This window comes from Bombina bombina, chromosome 4, assembly GCF_027579735.1.
Source record: "Bombina bombina isolate aBomBom1 chromosome 4, aBomBom1.pri, whole genome shotgun sequence".
NCBI classification, from domain to species: Eukaryota; Metazoa; Chordata; class Amphibia; order Anura; family Bombinatoridae; genus Bombina; species Bombina bombina.
The window spans coordinates 795,173,827-795,195,426 of NC_069502.1; the positions used below are offsets into that span (position 1 = coordinate 795,173,827).

General features: G+C 38.9%; 1 protein-coding gene across 1 annotated transcript in view; it reads left to right on the top strand.

Moving 5' to 3' along the window:
* The window catches only part of LOC128657868 (zinc finger protein 25-like), a 202,093-nt gene that overhangs the window by 9,565 nt on the left and 170,928 nt on the right, over positions 1-21,600 (top strand). The window contains exon 6 of the mRNA XM_053712297.1: positions 5,075-5,173. Within this exon, the coding sequence (XP_053568272.1) occupies positions 5,075-5,173 (99 nt within the window). The remainder of the gene's footprint in view (positions 1-5,074; positions 5,174-21,600) is intronic.

A 21,600-nucleotide genomic window follows, 5' to 3' on the forward strand; every position in this document is an offset into this window, starting at 1 on the left:
GTGTACACATCTCTGCCCCTATTGTTAAATAAGCATAGTACATGATTAACCTTGTGCCTGGTACCCTTAAAGGACCAGTCAACACAGTAGATTTGCATAATCAACAAATGCAAGATAACAAGACAATGCAATAGCACTTAGTCTGAACTTCAAATGAGTAGTAGATTTTTTTCTGACAATTTTAAAAGTTATGTCTCTTTCCACTCCCCCTGTACCATGTGACAGCCATCAGCCAATCACAAATGCATACACGTACCATGCGACAGCCATCAGCCATTCACAAATGCATATACACTTATTCTTGCACATGCTCAGTAGGAGCTGGTTACTCAAAAAGTTTAAATATAAAAAGACTGTGCACATTTTGTTAATGGAAGTAAATTGGAAAGTTGTTTTAAATTGCATGCTCTATCTGAATAATGAAAGTTTAATTTTGATTGAGTGTTCCTTTAAGTACTCAGTGTGTGACCTCTACAGTAGCTCATCGGTCATACACCTATAACTGGCAATCAAGGTGTCCTCCCATTCATCATCTCTGATGTGGCATATATCCCTATTATAGACATTCCAGCTTAATAGTCATGATTTCATAGAACCTTGTGCCAGGTATTAAAGAGTTAACTATGTCCTTGACCTCACTTTAGCGTTTATTGGTCCTGAGCTCACAATAGGGAATCAAGGTATTTTGCAGTGTCGTAAGACAATAACATGGAAATTGGTACATATAATACACAGAATACAGGAAAAACCTTCTATTCCCTTATGGTCATGTTTTGTACATCCCTTATTTTGTTATGGTCTCACTGTCAATTGGCCCAGGATGCTGTGCAAGCCATCTCAGGTCATCCAAACCATTCCTCTGTCCCATTTCGCTTGGAGACATTGGAGTGGTCCCCGGTGGAAATGGTCGTGCCTCATCGACATCTCAGTGTTGCTTGAACTTCCTGGGGTGATGCCATAGGATTTAGAGAAAGCAGTTAGGGTGTTATGTGCCTAGCCTGTGTGTCCATCTGGCTTCCAATTTCAGAAGTGCATTGTCTCTGTCACCCCCTCTCTTGAGTTTTGGGAGAGGATCTATAAAGATGAACCTCATGTTCGAGGCCGTATGTCCTGCTATGAGGAAGTGTTTTGATACTGGCTGTTCTGATTCCCTATTCTTCAATGCCGTCCTTGTAGCTGATCGGTGATTAGCCATTCGTTTTCTGGCATCATCTGTGGTTTTACCCACATAAAAAAAGCAGCAGCAGCAGCTCAGTAGTTATACCACATAGGTTGTTGTGCACGTAAGGAAATGCTTGATTTCAAACCTCTGGTTTGTATGTGGGTGTCTGAAGTTTTGGCATGAGATCATGCCACTGCAGGTGGTACAACCACTGCGGCGAATACATCCAATCCTGGTTGGTTTTAGCCATTTATCCTTATTGTAGCAGTGACTGGGGTCAGTGAGCATCACCAGTTCCCAAATGTTTCTCCCCCTTCTATAGCCCATAATGGGGGGGGGGTCCATTTTTTTTAAATGGCAGGGCTGGATCTGTTTGGAGGATTTCCCATCTATCACGCATGGTCCTTGCCAGATCATGTTTTACGTTGTTGTGAATACCAGTCTGCGGTTAGTGATGGCTTTGTCAATCATGGTCTGTTCTTTGTTACTCTGTTTCATAACCTCGCTTATGACCTTGTTGATCATCTGTTGTTTCTACCCCTACTGCTGAAATTTCTCGGGCATCATTTGTAGCTGTAGTGCTATATTTTCTTCCTCTGAGTTGTTCCTGTTGACTTTTGTCATCTGGGACTTAAGGATAGCCCTTCATGTGTGAAGGGGGGGGTTACTGGTTGCATAGAGTAGTGAATTTAGGTCTGTTGGTTTGGTGAACAGGGTTGTTGCCAGTTTATTACCCTTCTTGTAGATCCTTAGATTCTAGAAATCAATTTGGTTTACATCCTTCTGTGCCTTGAATCTAATGGGAGGCTCCAAACCATTAAGGTATTTGATCCATTCATCAAGCGCCTGGGAACCCCCTTTCCATACAAAAAAGTCTATATATCTGTTATAGTATTTCACATTCACATTATCGATGATCAACATGATGGTTTCCTCATATTTCTCCATATAAAGATTGGTGTATGCCTGAGCTACATTTGAGCCCATAACGGTTCCCATTAATTGCTGGTAAAACTTGTTCTCAAACCTAAAATAACTTGGCGTGAGACAAAGTTGTAGAAGTTTAAAGGGATAGTAAACCCCAAAATTTTCTTTCATGAAGCAGATAGAACATACAATTTTAAACAACTTTTTAATTTAAATTCTATTATAACATTTTCTTCATTCTCTTGTTATCCATTGCTGAAGGGACAGCATTGCACTACTGACAGGAAGCTGAGAATACCTATTTAGCCAATCACAAGAGACAAATGTGTGCATGCACCAATTAGCAGCAGCTCCCACTAGTGTATTATATGTGCGTATTCATTTTTCAACAAGGGATACTAAGAGAACGAAGCACATTTGAAAATAGAAGTGAATTTAAAAGTGTTTTAAAATGGCATGCTCTATCTGAATCAGGCAAGTTTAATTTTGACTTTCCTATCTCTTTAAGCAAGAAAGTTGTTAGTTGGCCAATGTATGGATATCGATGCAGGGCAGTCTGTATAGTATATAATCCATCCTCATGCTGTATTACAGTGTATAAGCTATTAACGTCCTCAATGGTTTTAAGTTCTTTAATGAGCTTACCTTCAAGTATGATTTCATTCCTATCACCAGCGGTTGTAATTGTGCATAAAAGTATTGTGCCAGAGGCTGTAAGAGTGAGCCCCGAGCTGATACAATGGGTCTCCCTGGGGTACATTTTAGATCTTTATGTATTTTGGGGGGCGTATATAGTATCGGGTGAATGGGGTTTTTAACCTGTAGGAATAGTAGTTCATCTTTCGTGATCCACCCCATGGTGAAGCCCTCAATCAAGGTTTCATCTATTCTTTCTTTAAAGATCCAAGTGGGGTTCTGGGGCAGTTGTCGGTATACCTTCTGGTCGCCAAGTTTTGTATGGATCTCGTTACTGTAGTGCTTGTAGTTCATAACAATAAATAACTCCACCCTTGTCCGCTGCTTTGATCACAATGTTGGGGTCTGTGGCAAGAGCTTTCAGAGCTTGTCTCTCAGTGGGGGTAAGAGTCGGCCTACGAGAGTCCTGTTGTTTTTGTGTTAATAAGAGTCTTGTGTAGGTCTTGATGCTTGCACTGGCATTAAGGGGTTCAAACTTGCTCTTTCAGTTGAAGGACTTGATATCCTTGGTGTTCACGTTATCCCCAAAATACTCCAATTTCAAATTTCTTTGAAATTTCTGTATGTCCAAATAGGTGTCAAACAAAACACTCTTAAAAGAGGGAATAAAGGTTAGTCCCTTGTTGAGGAATCCTCTTTCAACATCAGTTAATTGTCTATCACTGATGTTGATTACTATGTCCGTTTCTGTTTCTTGGGTGGGAGTGGGGCTTGCTTCCCACAATAGTTTCCCCTCTTCGGCCACGGCTTTTTATGTTTCCTCCTGATCTTGTCTTCACCCCTAAAAAAGAGGTGCTGGAGTGTGCGGAGTCCTGGTTGTCCTGGGTGGAGGGGTAAGATCCTATATCTGAGTCTGATCCAGAGCTACTATCCACAGTTTTTATATATCTTGATCTGTACTGGCGAGGTCGCCTCTGTCTCTGTGGCCTCTTGTATGTCTTGCCCAGTGTCCAACTATACACCCTTTTTATCCTTGTAATCGGCTTCTACTGTTGTGATTTTCTGGTTCTTAAATTCTACCAGCTCCCTCTCATAGTCATTAACCGTTTGGTGAGTTTCTCTATCCACTTTTTATTGTGATCTTCATTGAAAATTATCACCCTATGTTTGTTAAAGTCATTTATTTCCTCTTACAGTAGTGAGCAGAGTGGTACATTCCTCAATTACAAGTAAAACTAGGTCCAAAGAACACTTGTTCAGTATTTAGCACCATCTTTGGCAGAATGTTGTGTTATTTCTGCCTATAATGGGCATATTCTTTATCCTGAAGCGCCTAGGGATATGGTTTTTACGGTAGTATTTGGACAAATAAATAGTGTGTAGCTCTAGGTCAGTCTTCCTTTTTTTAAGTTTCATAATGTGGTTATACAAAGTTTGTGGGGACTCAGCCGTATGCTGTTCTTCCTCTGTGGCATCCACCAGGATCCTCAGCTGTGTATGTGAAGGTTTTTGTAATCACCATCTCACCTTGGGTTTCCAGTGCAGGTGCTATTTCAGTTGTCGTTTCCTCCTCTGTTAGGTGAGCTGTATCCCAAAGGTGTGCACCAGTGTTACACAAATGTGTAAAAAAAATAATTGAAGAATAAAGAAACCACCAAGGTGGAATCCACTGAAGGGTGAGGGTTTGTAGAGTCGATAATATATATATATGGTAAGTGCAAGATCAATTTCAAATAAGTAAATCCCACAAGTATCTGTACTCTCACTGTCAGGTAATCATCGACCAGGGTGCTTAGTCAGGATTAAATTAAATCCCATGGCATCACCCCAGGAAGGTCAAGCAGCACTGAGATGTCGGTTAGGCACAACCATTTCCACCGGGAACCACTCCTATATGTCTGTAAATACATATATACATATTTAGACATGTATATGTATATATATCTAGGTTAAAGCCCTTTACCTGCCTTTTTTTTTTCTCTAACACCTGAGGCGTCATATCTTTGAGCCCTTATAATTTTCTTATGCAATAATGTTTATTAGATGGTTTAATTATGCGTGTAAGAGTACTTTGTAATGTATTTTTTTTTTTTATTATTTTTTTTTTGTAAAACAGCTACACAGAGCTCTGAGGATGCGCTAACCCGACTAGTGTTAACTTTAATTGCTCAAGCGGTCGGGTTTACATTTGACTTGTAATATGGGCATAAAACCTGACTCGCACAAACACCCATGATAAACCCCTTTTCGCTTGCGTGTAACCTTAATCTTTACCAAATACTGTATAATCAGATACGTGTGAGCTAACTGCATCCATTTAATAAAAAAACTAATTTTATTGTTTCTTAGAACTAACAGGTCACAGTAATAAATATCTAGACACGGAAGCACCAGAAGAAATTATACAGAATATTCAGCCAGTGGAGACCCCATCAGACGTTGCTGCAGGTGAGGGATCTATGGCAGAAGCTGCTTTTTTATCTTCTTTGAAAACTCAAATTCTGAAATAATTTAATTCCAGTTAATAATTATGTAACTGATGGACTTCAAGACACACAGATATAAAATATCAATGTTCATATTTATTTTTAATAAATGGGTACAATGAACAAATACTCCCTAGATAAAGTGAGAACATATAGGGCTAGATTAAAAGTGTAGCACCAAATATCACTTGCGTGCAAGCGATATTAGCGCTCCACTTTGTAATACTAGCGTATGATAATGTGCGCTGGCATTACAAGTAAATCGCAATGCACACGCTAGCTCGCGGTCGCATTGTGATTAAGCATTGCACTCACGAGAGCGCACTACCATAGGCTCCTATGGGAGCTTCGTTCTGATGCAGTCACAGACGGCATCAAAACCTCGTGCAGCAAAGGTGGTAAGTGGCGCAGCGATGGGCAGCATTTTTAAATACATATGTATATGAATATATAGATATATATTTATGTGTGCAAGCTTGTAATGGTTGATTAATTATCACATTCCATTATCTCGCTCCGTTTGCTGGAGCGCGGTAATTTAGCGCTCCACTTGTAATCTGGACCATAATGTGAACATAAAGGGCTAGATTACAAGTAGAGCACTAAATATCGCTTGCGTGCAAACAATATTAGTGCTCCGTTTTGTAATACCAGTGCACAATAATGTGCGCTGGTATTACAAGTAAATCACAATGCGAACACGAGCTTGCGTTCTCATTGTTAGGAAGCATTGCGCTCACAAGAGTGCGCTTCCATAAGCTCCTATGGGAGCCTCTTTCAAATGCCGACACAGACGGCATCAGAACTTTGCGCAGTGAAAGCAATAAGTGCAGCGATGGACAGCATTTTTAAATTTATATATGTACTGTATATGCTTATATACATATATATGTATGTGTTAATATGTGTATATACACGTTAACACATAAATATATATGTATATAAGCATATACATACAGTATATATTTACATTGCAGTCTATGAAAACACACAATGTAAAGGCACTTTTCAGTGCCTTTTTTTTTTTTTCTAACACCCCACTCCCACCAACTTTAAAGCCCCAAAACTGTGCAGTGATATATCTATAATGTCCTCCATTTTGAGGGCATTTGTGGCACCTTTCGAAGCACTCACAGTAGCAATAACCAGCCACTAGTAATGGCTTGTTAATTATCATGCTCCCGCAGTCACATTTGCGGGAGCGTGATAATTTAGAAACTTAGAATTTGACGGTAGATAAGAACCAAAAAGACCATTATGTCTACCCATTTTACATGTTACTTTTTCCTTAGGATAGCCTTATACATGTCCCAGGCATTTTTTTAATTCCTTTACAGTCTTTGTGTTTAACACCTTAGATCGAAGTTTATTCCATGAATCCACCACCCTTTCTGTAAAAAAAAAAAAAAATATATCCTTCCTCAAATTTCTCCTGAATCTGCTACCCTCTAACTTTAGATTGTGACCCCTTTTTGTGAAAAATTCTTTACACTTCTATTATATTTATATAATTTGAAGGTTTCTATCATGTCACCTCTTTCCCTTCTATCCTCTAAACTATACATATTTATATCATAGTCTTTCTTTGTACGTTTCATATTTTAGACCATGTACCATTTTAGTAGCCCTCTTTTGGACAGCTTCTAGTTTATTTGTATCTTTCTGAAAATATAAATAAACTAGAAGCTGTCCAAAAGTGCTCCACTTGTAATCTAGCCCATACTTTGGGACTCAGTGAGCTGTGAAGTGGAATAACACACATGGATATATTACATGATCTGGGTCAGGTGATTAAGGGACATTATAGAACAAACTATTGTGTAGCTCTTTAGTCCCTGACTCCCTGGATAGATTGAATAACAACAATATACCGTCTGTTAAAAGGCTGATTAGTCTTTATTTTATCACTGAGAGATCAGTGCAGGAGCACATACACAGCGCCAGTCTCAGCATATATCGATTTTCTTTTCCGTTCTGTGCATGTGCTTGATGTACACACCAATAGGAGGCCTCATATGCTCCCAGATGGACACTATAGACATGTAAATGATGCCAGTCTCAGAGCACCAGAAGAGTTAGCACTAGAATATTCCATTAAGCCCAGTGCAAGATCAGCCGATTATAATGTTTTATAGATCTGATCTTCCCCTCCTGATTTTCAAGGATATAAATAGAATGACAGCAGGACTTTGTTGAAGAGCATACCTAGTTAGTCTCAGGAGTGTGCTCGTTGACAATTATATGGCAACAGTGTTTTCAACAATAGCAAGCTTTGCAAACACTGCTGCCATTTAATGATTAAGTATAAACTTTGACTTTCATATCATTTTACATATTGGATCACAAAATAAGAATGTTTAATAACCACATAAGACTGAATGACAGAAAAACACACATCAGATTGGCTATTTTACTGATATTTTTGGGTAACAGATTAACATTTAGGAGAAACAGTATTCAGTCTGGAATAGGATAGTACAATGACTGGGTGTAAATAGTAAGAGATCAACAAGCTGGTTATAGTGCATGATGATCCTGGGCACCAACGGCACCTTATATATCAGCCCTGGGGATGACCATTCTGGTTCCTGGCATCTCCATTTGCGCTATTAATAGTGTACAGCATGAGAGCTACAGTTCCCAGCATGCCATATGGCTAATCTGACGCTTAATGGTCTTCAGCAACATCATCTTCTCAGATGTTACATGTAGTGTACAACCCATACAGCAGCACTGTCAGAGTGTACAACATGGTGGCCCAGACCCTGCAAGCAGTTGAGAATTTGGGCAATTATTCTACACCAAATGACAGTTACCCAATTGCATTATTTTAGAACACGACATACATAACTGCTGATAAAGACATTAAAATTATCAAAACTATTCAAAATATATATATGTTTGGTCGTAGCTGACTCAGTAGATGCCATTGAACAAATTTTTTAAATTTTTATCTTGGCCCTCCCTGGTAATACTTACCATTTTGTTATCTTCTCCATAGCCGTGTGGACAGAACTGCACACTCCCCTGGTTACCTGTATATATGTATCCCCTCATGTACTGCCCTTTCCTTCTAGTCCTTTCCAGCCGATGGGTGCACAGGACTAGGAGATCCTCTCCAGGTGTTTAGTCTTCCTGGCTTTCCTGGGCAATTTTTTTTTTGTCTAGGCCCCTAAGCAAGGTTAAATCCTCTGTCACCTTCTCTCACGCCACCATAACTTTCTCCATGGGCACTGATGTGACGATCCACAGTGGGGTTCTCATTTCGTGGGTAACCGGTGGGGACCACTATCTTACCGTGATACCATCTAGATGTGATGTCGCAGGGGCCTCATTTAATAGTCAATAAAAATCTTTGTGTGGGATTTCATAGAAGTGAAGCAGTCTTTTCCAACATGAAGATTTGTGCCCATCTGGCTATCTGGTAAGGGGTTAAGCTTTCAGACAGTTGCTAAGTCATTTTATATTTTGCCTGGCTGTTTTGTGTTATGCTTGATGCTTATTACGCACAATTATGCTGTTTTGAAGTGTGTCTATCAGCCTGCATTATCATGAAGCCATCCTCTATTAGGCCTGCAATAGCCTATGAAGCCTCCAACATTTTATTAAGCTATGTGGCTTTTTATGTTTTGTACTTGTAATTTTTTTTATTGTATGACTTTTTTTCTTCTGATGGCCTGCACTGTAATGTGCTTTATTATATCCCTGAGCCTAAGCCTATTTGCTTATTATGTATCAATCCTTATTGATGAGATCAAACAATGTGCAGAGTATGTATTGGCCACATTTGTGGTGGTTCCTTTCACACAAATCATTCATCTGAGGATTCTGCTGAATTCTTTCAAATTTCTGATACCTTTTCTAAGGGTGTTGGGGAAACTTAACGAAGCTGGATACAATTTATTGCCAACAAGTATTCTAACCTCAGCTGGAGCAGAATTACACACCTGATACTAGATAGATAATCCCTTTATTATCCATTCCCCAGTTTCGCATAACCAACATGGTTATATTAACCCCTTGAGTGCTAACGACGGCTCAGAGCTGTCGCTAGCACTCACCCACCTTTCTGGAGATCTGGGGGCTCCCACCCCAGCGATCTGGCCTGTATAGTGACAGGCATTGCCGGGGCTTCATGTTTCACACGGTGACGTCACGCGCAATGACGTGATGACGTCACGCGCAACTTTATTTAAAATCGACAATTGTCAGTTATGGGGAAATGGAGGCATGCTGCTTAGATGTCTGTATCTCGGGCATCTAAGCGGCTACAGACCCCCAATCGTCTACCCTTTCCAATGGTATAAGTATTTGGCGTGTACAATAAACAATACAAGTTTTAAAAAAAAGTTTTTTAAAAAAAGTGAAAAAAAAAACAGGATTTGAGGGTCTCTAAAGCCACATAAAGATCAAAATTGCCTAGAGACCCCCAAAATACGTTTTATAAAAATAAACTTTTTTTTTCTTTTTTTTTTTTTAAATATCAGTTTAAGTATTATAGCTAAATGATCACCGTGGTAACAAGCGAACCTGCAGTGATCACCTAGCTGAGAAATGTCACCATCCCTTTTACAATACGGACTGATAATATATTTGTAATCCCATGATCGCCTGGATAATGTGGTTACAAATTAATAAATGGTAGAGGAATGCTATTTAAAAAACCCCACCAAATAATATTTTTATAATCAGTCCTTAACGTGTGTGGAAGATGAGTAAAACAACCCTCTTTACGCAGCTCTCTCCATCTTTCAAAACTTATGTATATTTAATTCATAGAAGCTTATTTTTTTTCAATAAAATAAAATAAAATTATATATTTTCTAGCAACCTAATTCCTTTAAAAATATCTTTATTTTGTACAGAGAATTATGGTCAAGCATCTCAGTGCTGAGGAAGCAGCTGAGTTCTCTATGAACTCAGACTCTGATTCCTTCACTGATGATGTATATAAACTAAATATTTCTAGCAAGTACACACCAAGCCGCATCAAATGAGGGGCCACATGTATTACTAGCACACAAATAGACAATGCAAGTGGAATATGGCTCTTTACTAAAAAAAATTTTTTTGCAAAGCACAATATTCCATTAATTGTTGCGCACCTCAATTATTTGTTAGAGATACAAGTAGCCCCTTATTTGATGCGCCAAAGGGTGTACTTTCTACAAATGTGTGCTTTGTGTACCATATTTTAATTTTCCAAGCGACTAGAACTGATTAATTGCATGCATGGCAATCTTGAAATCATCCAAAAAAAAAAAAAAGCATTTCAACGGTTATGTCTGCAATCGGACAGCTGTAGAAACCTGGGGAACTAAGATAAATTAAATAAAGTACACATTTTTGGAAAGTACACCCCTTGGCAAATCAAATGAGGGGCTACATTTATTGCTAGCACAAAAATAGACAATGTAATAATAAGTGGAATATGGCTCTTTGCTTAGAATTTTGCTGCGCACCCCAAATTCATGCTAGAAATACTTGTAGCCCCTCATTTGATGCACCAAGGGGTGTACTTTCTGCAAATGTGTGCTTTGTGTACCCCATTTTAATTTCTCAGGTGACTAGAACTGTTTAATTGCTGAAAACAGTACAGTAAATTCTAAGATGATGTTTTTGATTTATCAAATTAACATGCCTGCAATAAAACAGTGGGGGAAAAAACTGTAATTACTTTCTTCTTATTTCAGACAGGTTACCTACTACAAATATTTATCCACATAGGTTTTGATGATAGAGCTTAGAAAAATAAAATGACCTACTATTATTTATTGAGTCAGGAGTAAACAAAATACACTTTTTTCACATTTTATGCAGTGTTTTTTTTAAATCTGATGATACATACACATATATTAATGGTATATTTTGAATCTGCTAGGTCTGCTGAAAAAAACAATATATAGTTTTGTATAGTTTATTCACACAAACTTTACTTCTTAAAGTGTTTAAACGTCAACTTCACCAAAAAAACAGCTTAGCACACAGGTGGGAAATGGCTTAGCTGAATCCCAAAAAACATAAATCATGATAATTGTCCCAAAAAGGCAATTTTTCACAAACTCCTGATGGCTTCAAAGAGATGTTCGTCCATCCACCACTTGGGCATATATGGCTGCACTCTCCTCACACTGGGTGTCACAAATGAATAAACAAACAAAAAGAAAGGCGCCTGTGTGTATCAGTCATGACTGGAAACTCCAAGATGATAGCACACTAATAGTGCTATAAGACGCAGGCTGAGTATTCTCAGCAACCCAGCTAGCTGACTCCTGGAACACTGTAGTCCCCCCACACTCTATTCAAAGGCAGATGGACTGGTGTGTCTGAAGACCGGTGCATCGGTTCAAAAGGTTAAAATCAAAGATAAAAACATAATAAACCAAAGAAAGAGAGGGAATGCTAGCTCACCCTCTAAGGCTTGGCAATGCGTTTCTCAGCATATCCAAACACTGTTTCATAAGGCATATTTGATTGTCAATACACAGACTATAAATGCACCAATTCTACCAATCAAAATCGAGTAACTACCCCCTGGGGGTGTGTACACATTACCCTTTGTTTATAGGGCATGTACGTGCATTCCACATATGTTCCCCATCAATATAATTATTCAGTAATATAAATAGATACCAATCGTATATATAGATCATATGAGTTACTACAAAGTTGTAGGCCCACACATCATGATCAATGTTAGTATGTACCTGATAATGTGCTTCTTGTGCAATAATTGTGAATTAGTAGTGAACAAACTGACAGGTGACTTCACCGGGGGCATGTGAATTGCGAATAATGGAAGTGTTGATCAATAGGCTCACAGCATGTCAGGTGACCACTGCTATAGTAACCAAATGGACGCTATTAAACTGACTGCAAGCGTCTCTTGTTAATTGAGTGAGAGGTGTGTCAAGCAATGTTAGTGGGTAGGTTTGCGGCATATCAGATCACCGCTGCCATAGTAACCATATGGACACTATTCAAAAGGCTGGGAGCATCTAATATCATCTGTGTAAAAAGTCTCAGTGTATAGTGAAAAGCTGATGGGGTATCATCTGGCTGTCACCATAGTGATCAGGAGAACGCCGTCTACACCCGTAAATAATTTTTACAAAAATACTTTCTTTAATTTTAATTAATTTCTTTCTTATGACACGATGAGTCCACGGAGTATCATTAATTACTGTTGGGAATATCACTCCTGGCCAGCAGGAGGAGGCAAAGAGCACCACAGGAAACTGTTAAGTATCACTTCCCTTCCCACAACCCCCAGTCATTCTCTTTGCCTACGTTAAGAGCAAGGAGGTGGTAAAGTTTAGGTGTCTGAAAGAAGATTTTTCAATCAAGATTTTATTATTTTGAAGAAGAGCAAGATTGTCCTGCTTCCTCCTGGGGTTTAGCCGTAGCCCATGTCAGTCCTTTCAGTAGAGCAGTGGTGGCTTTTAAGCAATTGGGAACTTGTGGGATATAATCCTCACTGTGCCTCCCAAATAATTGTTGCTGCCCTAACTTGAAAGCCTGAGTAAGATTATTCACTCTTTCTTCTTTTTCACAGATCCATGTGAGGGAGAATGCCTCTCAAATCTAGTGAGCTTTCCTGCTGCCGGACGGCCAGATACAGGTAAGTGCCCTTTTGTCTTCTAAGGAGGGATATGGTGCACTTTATAGACTGCTGCAAATTTTATGGGGACAAAATATATCCTGCTAGGATATTACTCATGGGAGTGTGCAGGCACTTAATGTGAGATGTGAGAGACGCTGTTCCCTCTTTAATCGTGTTGAAGGGGTTAACAGCTACATGAGGCTTGTTTTTGGTATAAGCAGATATAAATTTTATGATTCTCTTATGCTGCAGCGAGGGGTCCTATTTATTATTTTTATTGTGAACCGGATCTCTGAACCTCTAGTTCCTTACTTAACTTCAGAATAGACCTTGTGGTTTTGATAAGACAATTAAACAATAGGGGGTATATGTGAGCGCCAACAGGAGTGTAGTAGAACACTAACAGGCAAATTGATCTTTAGAATGGCTATTTGGAAAATATATTATAAAATCTTAAATTAATTATATATTGTTGAGTAATAGATTTTTTTAGCAAGCTCAAGGTCCAAAGGTATAACACTATGAGCAAGTACAAAGAATAGTAACGTGATATAAGTTTTTATTAATTCATCAAAACAAAAATTAATCTAAAACATACACATATATGCTAAAAAGTTCTATTACATATCCTAATTGGTACCAATGTTTAAATGTTTAAAAACTTATCATGGTTATAGAAAGATATAAAAACTTTCACAGAAGAAAAATAAAGCTCCTATTTACATATGAAGTAAAAATGTTAAAAAAGAATTATATATGGTAATCGTATCACAATATTTAAGAAAACCCTCTGTAGAAGTCTCAAAAGCAATGTGATTTGCACAGTTCTTTTAAGTGCACAATTGTAAAATATGCCAACACTCCTTTCCACAGAAAATTTAAAAGAACTAAAGGCTGTATTATGACTCCTTGTCCAATATGCACAAAATAATCAAATGCCAGATGAGTGTCTTTTTATTATTATCCGCTTTGCATGTGATGTTATATAAAAGGTTACCTTTAAGTGTTATAGTAGTAATAGTGGTAAACAGAATCTACCTCTTCTCCGTAATTTTTCTTTTTAAGTATCGCTCCTTTATTCTGCTATCCGCCTTTTGAAGTTTTAAAATGTCTTTGTATTTGGAATGCCAAAAAAGCAGAGGCAAATGTGCAGCACCGTCCTGTGCTAAGACGCCAAACACTCCCGTGTCTGTATCCAAGACACGCCCACGTATGCGGGGGGTGACGTCAGAGGTAGTGCTTCCCGGTCAGTTCAGAAAAGTATCCAGGTATCTCCGTGTATCGGCAACGCGTTTCAGCTCTCCAGAGCCTTTGTCAAGCCATACCGGATGATACAGTTAGGGTCCTTTATATACTTAAAAATGGCGCATATTATTGCTAATTAGGAAAAAAAAATTGTGTGTTTAAGCAGCACGCACCTATGAGCTTAATATTAGCATTCTTTTGTCATAATTCATTGTAATTGCTAAATAAATAATAGGAATAAGTTAAATACATAAGTTAAAGAAATAATGAATAAACACTAAAGGAATGAATAAATAACTAACATTACTGTATAAATTAATAATATAATTAATTAGTGTTTATCCTTTAGTGTTTATTCATTAACCTAACTCTACCCCCCCTGAAGATCTCCCTACCTTGAGTCGTCTTCACCCAGCCGGGCCGAAGTCTTCATCCGATGGGGCAGAAGAGGAGATCCATACCGGCAGAAGTCTTCATCCTATTCGGGCAGAAGAGGACATCCGGACCGGCAGACATATTCATCCAAGCGGCATCTTCTATCTTCATCCATCCGGAGCGGAGCCATCTTCTTCCAGCCAACGCGGATCCATCCTCTTCAAACGACGCCTACTCCTTTAAATGACGTCATCCAAGATGGCGTCCCTCTAATTCCGATTGGCTGATAGGATCCAATCAGCCAATCAGATTAAGCTCGCATTCTATTGGCTGTTCCGATCAGCCAATAGAATGCGAGCTCAATCTGATTGGCTGATTGGATCAGCCAATCAGATTTTTCCTACCTTAATTCCGATTGGCTGATAGAATCCTATCAGCCAATCGGAATTCGAGGGACGCCATCTTGGATGACGTCATTTAAAGGAACCTTCATTCGGCGAGTAGGCGTCGGTTGAAGAGGATGGATCCGTGTCGGCTGGAAGAAGATAGAAGATGCCGCTTGGATGAAGATGTCTGCCGGTCCGGATGTCCTCTTCTGCCCGGATAGGATGAAGACTTCTGCCGCTCTGGATGTCCTCTTTTGGTCCATCGGTGCCCGGCTGGGTGAAGACGGCTCAAGATAGGGAGATCATCAGGAGGGTAGTGTTAGGTTTATTTAAGGGGGGTTTGGGTTAGAGTAGGGGTATGTGGGTGGTGGGTTTTAATTTTGGGGGGGTTGTATTTTTTTTTTTACAGGCAAAAGAGCTGATTACTTAGGGGCATGCCCCGCAAAAAGCCCTTTTAAGGGCTGGTAAAAGAGCTGGTTTCTTTTTAATTTAGAATAGGGTAGGGACCTTTTATTATTTTGGGGGGCTTTTTTATTTTATTAGGGGGCTTAGAGTAGGTGTAATTAGCCTAATATTCTTGTAATCTTTTTTTTTATTTTTTGTAATTTAGTGTTTGTTTTTTTTGTAGTGTAGTTTGTTTAATTGTATGTAATTGTAGGTAATTAACTTAATTCATTTATTGATAGTGTAGTGTTAGGTTTAATTGTAACTTAGGTTAGGATTTATTTTACAGGTAATTTTGTAATTATTTTAACTAGGTAGCTATTAAATAGTTAATAACTAATAGCTATTGTACCTAGTTTAAAATAAATACAAAGTTGCCTGTAAAATAAATATAAATCCTAAAATAGCTACAATATAATTATTCGTTATATTGTAGCTATATTAGGGTTTATTTTACAGGTAAGTATTTAGATTTAAATAGGAATACTTTAGTTAATAAGATTTAATTTATTTTGTTAGATTAAAATTATATTTAACTTAGGGGGGTGTTAGGGTTAGACTTAGCTTTAGGGGTTAATACATTTATTAGAGTAGCGGCGAGGTCGGCAGATTAGGGGTTAATACTTGAAGTTAGGTGGCGGCGATGTTAGGGAGGGCAGATTAGGGGTTAATACTATTTATTCTAGTGTTTGCGAGGCGGGAGTGCGGCGGTTTAGGGATTAATACATTTATTATAGTGGTGGCGAGGTCCGGTCGGCAGATTAGGGGTTAATAAGTGTAGTAAGGTAGCGGCGACGTTGGGGGGGGGAGCTAACATACCCTCTCTTTCTTTGCTTCATTATGTTTTAATCTTTTAGCAGTTTTTAAATAAATGGTTTTGATTTTAACCGATGCATCGTTCTTGAGACACACCAGTCCATTTGCTACAGTGTTCCAGGAGTCAGCTAGCTGGGTTGCTGTGAATATCCAGCCTGCACCTTATAGCACTATCAGTGTGCTCTACCGAAATGTGAGTACTCCTGTATCTATGCTATCATCTTGGAGTTTCCAGTCCTGACTGATACACACAGACGTCTCTCTTTTTGTTTGTTTATTCATCCTAGAAGGTTATTAGAGACACTGGGAGTAGAACATACTTACTCAAGCACAAGCCATAACCTGATAATACCTTTCCTGTATCTGAAGTTATTAAAGGGACACTAAACCAAAATGTTTTCTTTCATGATTCAGATAGAGCATGCAATTTTATGCAACTTTCTAATCTATTCTTATTAATTGTTCTTCATTCTTTTGGTACCTTTATTTGAAAAGCAGAAATAAAAGCTTAGGAGCAGGCCAATTTTTGGTAAAGCACCTGGGTAGCGCTTGCTGATTGGTGCCTAAATGTACATTTCTTTCATGTAATTAGCAAGAGTCCATGAGCTAGTGACGTATGGGATATACATTCCTACCAGGAGGGGCAAAGTTTCCCAAACCTCAAAATGCCTATAAATACACCCCTCACCACACCCACAATTCAGTTTTACAAACTTTGCCTCCCGTGGAGGTGGTGAAGTAAGTTTGTGCTAGATTCTTAGTTGATATGCGCTTCGCAGCAGGCTGGAGCCCAGTTTTCCTCTCAGAGTGCAGTGAATGTCAGAGGGATGTGAAGAGAGTATTGCCTATTTGAATACAATGGTCTTCCTCTAGGGGATCTATTTCATAGGTTCTCTGTTATCGGTTGTAGAGATTTCTTCTCCTATCTCCCTTTTCAGATCGACGATATACTCTAATATACCATTACCTCTACTGATTCTCGTTTCAGTACTGGTTTGGCTATCTACTATATGTAGATGAGTGTCCTGGGGTAAGTAAGTCTTATTTTATTATGACACTCTAAAGCTATGGTTGGGCACTTTATAAAGTTCTAAATATATGTGTTTAAACTTATATTTGCCATGATTCAGGGTAATCAGTATTCCTTATTTCAGTTTCATTATTTGGGATAATGCATATGAATGATAATTTTTTCTTACCTTAAAAATTTTCAATTGACTTTTTTCCCTGTGGGCTGTTAGGCTCGCGGGGGCTGAAAATGCTTAAATTTATTGCGTCATTTTTGGCGCGGACTTTTTTGGCGCAAAAATTGTGGGCGTCGTTTTTGTCGGCGTCACCGGATGTGGCGTCATACTTGGCGCCAAAAGATATAGGCGTTGTACTTAGCGCCAATAATGTGGGCGTCATTTTTGGCGCCAAAAAATGTGGGCGTCATTCTTGTCTCCACCTTTTTTTCACATTATTTCAGTCTCATTTTTCATTGCTTCTGGTTGCTAGAGGCTTGTTCATTGGCATTTTTTCCCATTCCTGAAACTGTCATTTAAGGAATTTAATAATTTTTGCTTTACCCTGGATCATAATCTACTTCTGGAAAGACGCTGCCTGATGCTGGTTCTACCAAAGTTAAGTGCATTTGTTGTAAACTTTTGGTAACTGTTCCTCCGGCTGTAGTTTGTGATGACTGTCATGATAAACTTTCTAATGCAGATTGTATTTCCATTAGTAATAATCCATTACCTGTTGTTGTTCCTTCAACATCTAATGCCCAGGATGTCCCTGTTAATGTAAAAGAATTTGTTTCTAAATCTATTAGGAAGGCTCTGTCTGTTATTCCTCCTTCCAGTAAACGTAAAAGGTCTTTTAAAACTTCTCATATTTCAGATGAATTTTTAAGTGACCGCCATCATTCTGACTTGTCTGTTTCTGATGAGGATCTTTCTGTCTCAGATATTGACACTGATAAATCTTCATATTTATTTAAAATGGAATTTATTTGTTCTTTACTTAAGAAGTGTTAATCGCATTAGATATGGAGGAGTCTAGTCCTCTTGATACTAAATCTACTAAGCGTTTAAATTCGGTTTTCAAACCTCATATAGTTATTCCAGAAGTTTTTCCAGTTCCTGATGCTATTTCTGAAGTAATTTCTAGGGAATGGAATAATCTGGGTACTTCATTTACTCCTTCTCAAAGGTTTAAGAAATTGTACCCTGTGCCATCTGATAGATTAGAGTTTTGGGACAAAATCCCTAAAGTTGATGGGGCTATCTCTACTCTTGCTAAACGTACTACTATTCCTACGGCGGATAGTACTTCCTTTAAGGATCCTTTAGATAGGAAGCTTGAATCCTTTCTAAGGAGAGCTTATTTATGTTCAGGTAATCTTCTTAGACCTGCTATTTCTTTGGCTGATGTTGCTGCTGCTTCCACTTTTTGGTTGGAGGCTTTAGCGCAACAAGCGTCAGACCATAATACTCATAGCATTGTTAAACTTCTTCAACATGCTAATAACTTTATTTGTGATGCCATTTTTGATATTATTAGAATTGGTGTCAGGTATATGTCTTTAGCTATTTTAGCTAGAAGAGCTTTATGGCTTAAAACTTGGAATGCAGATATGACTTCTAAGTCAACTTTGCTTTCTCTTTCTTTCTAAGGTAATAAATTATTTGGTTCTCAGTTGGATTCTATTATTTCAACTGTTACTGGGGGGAAAGGAACCTTTTTGCCTCAGGACAAAAAATCTAAAGGTAAATACAGGGCTGCTAATCGTTTTCGTTCCTTTCGTCAGAATAAGGAACAGAAGCTTGACCCTTCCCCTAAAGGAACGGTTTCCGTTTGGAAACCTTCTCCAGTCTGGAATAAATCCAAGCCTTTTAGAAAATCAAAGCCAGCTCCCAAGTCCACATGAAGGTGCGGCCCTCATTCCAGCACAGCTGGTAGGGGGCAGGTTACGATTTTTCAAAGATATTTGGATCAATTCGATTCACAGTCTTTGGATTCAGAACATTGTTTCACAAGGGTACAGAATAGGTTTCAAGGTAAGGCCGCCTGCAAAGAGATTTTTTCTCTCTCGCATTCCAATAAACCCAGTGAAGGCTCAGGCGTTTCTGAAATTTGTTTCAGATCTAGAGTTGGCTGGGGTAATTGTGCCAGTTCCAGTTTTGGAACGGGGTCTGGGGTTTTACTCAAATCTATTCATTGTACCAAAGAAGGAGAATTCCTTCAGACCAGTTCTGGATCTAAAAATATTGAATCGTTATGTAAGGATACCAACATTCAAAATGCTGACTAGAAGGACTATTCTGCCTTTTGTTCAGCAAGGGCATTATATGTCCACAATAGATTTACAGGATGCATACCTTCATATTCCAATTCATCCAGATCACTATCAGTTTCTGAGATTCTCTTTTCTAGACAAGCATTACCAGTTTGTGGCCCTTCCGTTTGGCCTAGCAACAGCTCCAAGGATCTTTTCAAAGGTTCTCTGTGCCCTTCTCTCTGTAATCAGAGAACAGGGTATTGTGGTATTTCCTTATTTGGACGATATCTTGGTACTTGCTCAGTCTTCACATTCTGCAGAATCTCATACGAATCAACTTGTGTCGTTTCTTCAAAGACATGGTTGGAGGATCAATTTACCAAAGAGTTCTTTGATTCCTCAGACAAAGGTAACCTTTTTGGGTTTTCAAATAAATTCAGTGTCCATGACCTTGTCTCTAACAGAAAAGAGACATCTGAAATTGGTTTCAGCCTGTCGAAACCTTCAGTCTCAATCGTTCCCTTCGGTAGCTTTGTGCATGGAAATTCTAGGTCTCATGACTGCTGCATCGGACGCAATCCCCTTTGCTCGTTTTCACATGAGACCTCTTCAGCTTTGTATGCTGAACCAGTGGTGCAGGGATTATACAAAGATATCACAATTAATATCCTTAAATCCCAATGTACGACACTCTCTGACGTGGTGGATAGATCACCATTGTTTAGTTCAAGGGGCTTCTTTTGTTCGTCCAACCTGGACTGTGATCTCAACAGATGCGTCTGTCAGGTTGGGGAGCTGTATGGGGATCTCTGACAGCGCAGGGGGTTTGGGAATCTCAGGAGGCGGGATTACCAATCAACATTTTGGAACTCCTTCCGATTTTCAGAGCTCTTCAGTTCTGGCCTCTTCTGAAGAGAGAATCGTTTATTTGTTTTCAGACAGACAATGTCACAACCTGTAAGGATATGTTTAGTTGTTTTTAGAGAACACTACAATTACAGCCCCTGCTTTATGCAGGACCACTCAGTCTCACACCTTACCTCGGATTCCCACAGATTTAACTTAAGGGAACCCTGATATACTCATTGATCTGAGGGTCACTACAGCAGGGTTGCTGAGTGAAACCGGAATCTTCACGCAACAATAAATGCTTAAAGCAGAAAAGAGAGTAAGTCTTATAGGATTGACTGCAGCAGTAGTGAAAGAGTTAATTAGTGCAGGTGCCTTAATTCAAACAGAGTTGCAATGGAAATAGTTTATGCAGCAGGCTTTAGCAAACACACTGAAATTAACACAGTACTTTGATAAGTGAATAAGTCAACCTCTGGTCATTTTGTAAACCATACTTTGATAGTGAATATTAATAATTTGCAGAGTTGTTCAATCAGAGTAATAAAAGCTGTGGTAAACTTGAGGAAACAGATATAGTTTAAGTTAGAGCAAACAGTTCATTTCAAGCACAATGGAGGTTAATTGCGTAAAGTTTGAAATATGCTTATGCAGTCCGATAATGAATAATGGTACTTTGTAATAATCTTTGTCACAGTTATTTGTTTGTAATTTGGTAAATAGCAGTAAAAAGGTTTAGTGCATATTTGATATCTGAAGCGAATATGGAAATCCAGCAAATGAGCGTTCCACAATATATAGCAAGTGAAAGAGAAATGAGGTTGCAGCAATACAGACAGTTCATAGAATGCAATATATATAGACTAGAAATATTGTAGATGATATTAGCACATAGCGATACAGTTACCACACAGCAACAAGTCCTAGGAGTATCGCAGAGAGCCAGGCAGAGATCCGCGGCGGGAGAATGAGGAGCGTGACGTCACACGCTGCAGGGGAACAACCTCACTACAGGAGAGAGACTGAGAAATCTCTTAGTGAACAACCGAAGCAAATCTTCAAGCACAAAAGAGAATCTGCAAGTTGATTCGAATAGGCAGATACTCAAGGAGAGCAATAAGTTGAGAATACAAAGTAGTATAAACGGCTAGGTCTCTTCTGAAGCAGCTTCACACTGAGCAACAAATTACCAAGCAATGAGTTCTGTTGGGAGGAGCCTTAAATAGGGGTAGTGAGTTGACATTCTTAAAGGCACAGTAGGAAAAGAGATAAATCCCTGACAGGACACCCCCCCCAAGGAGCCGCTCCGCGGATCAAGGACCATGACGATCAGGATGTCTACGATGAAACAAGGAGACAAGACGTGGTGCAGAGACATTATTGGAAGGCTCCCAAGAGTCCTCCTCAGG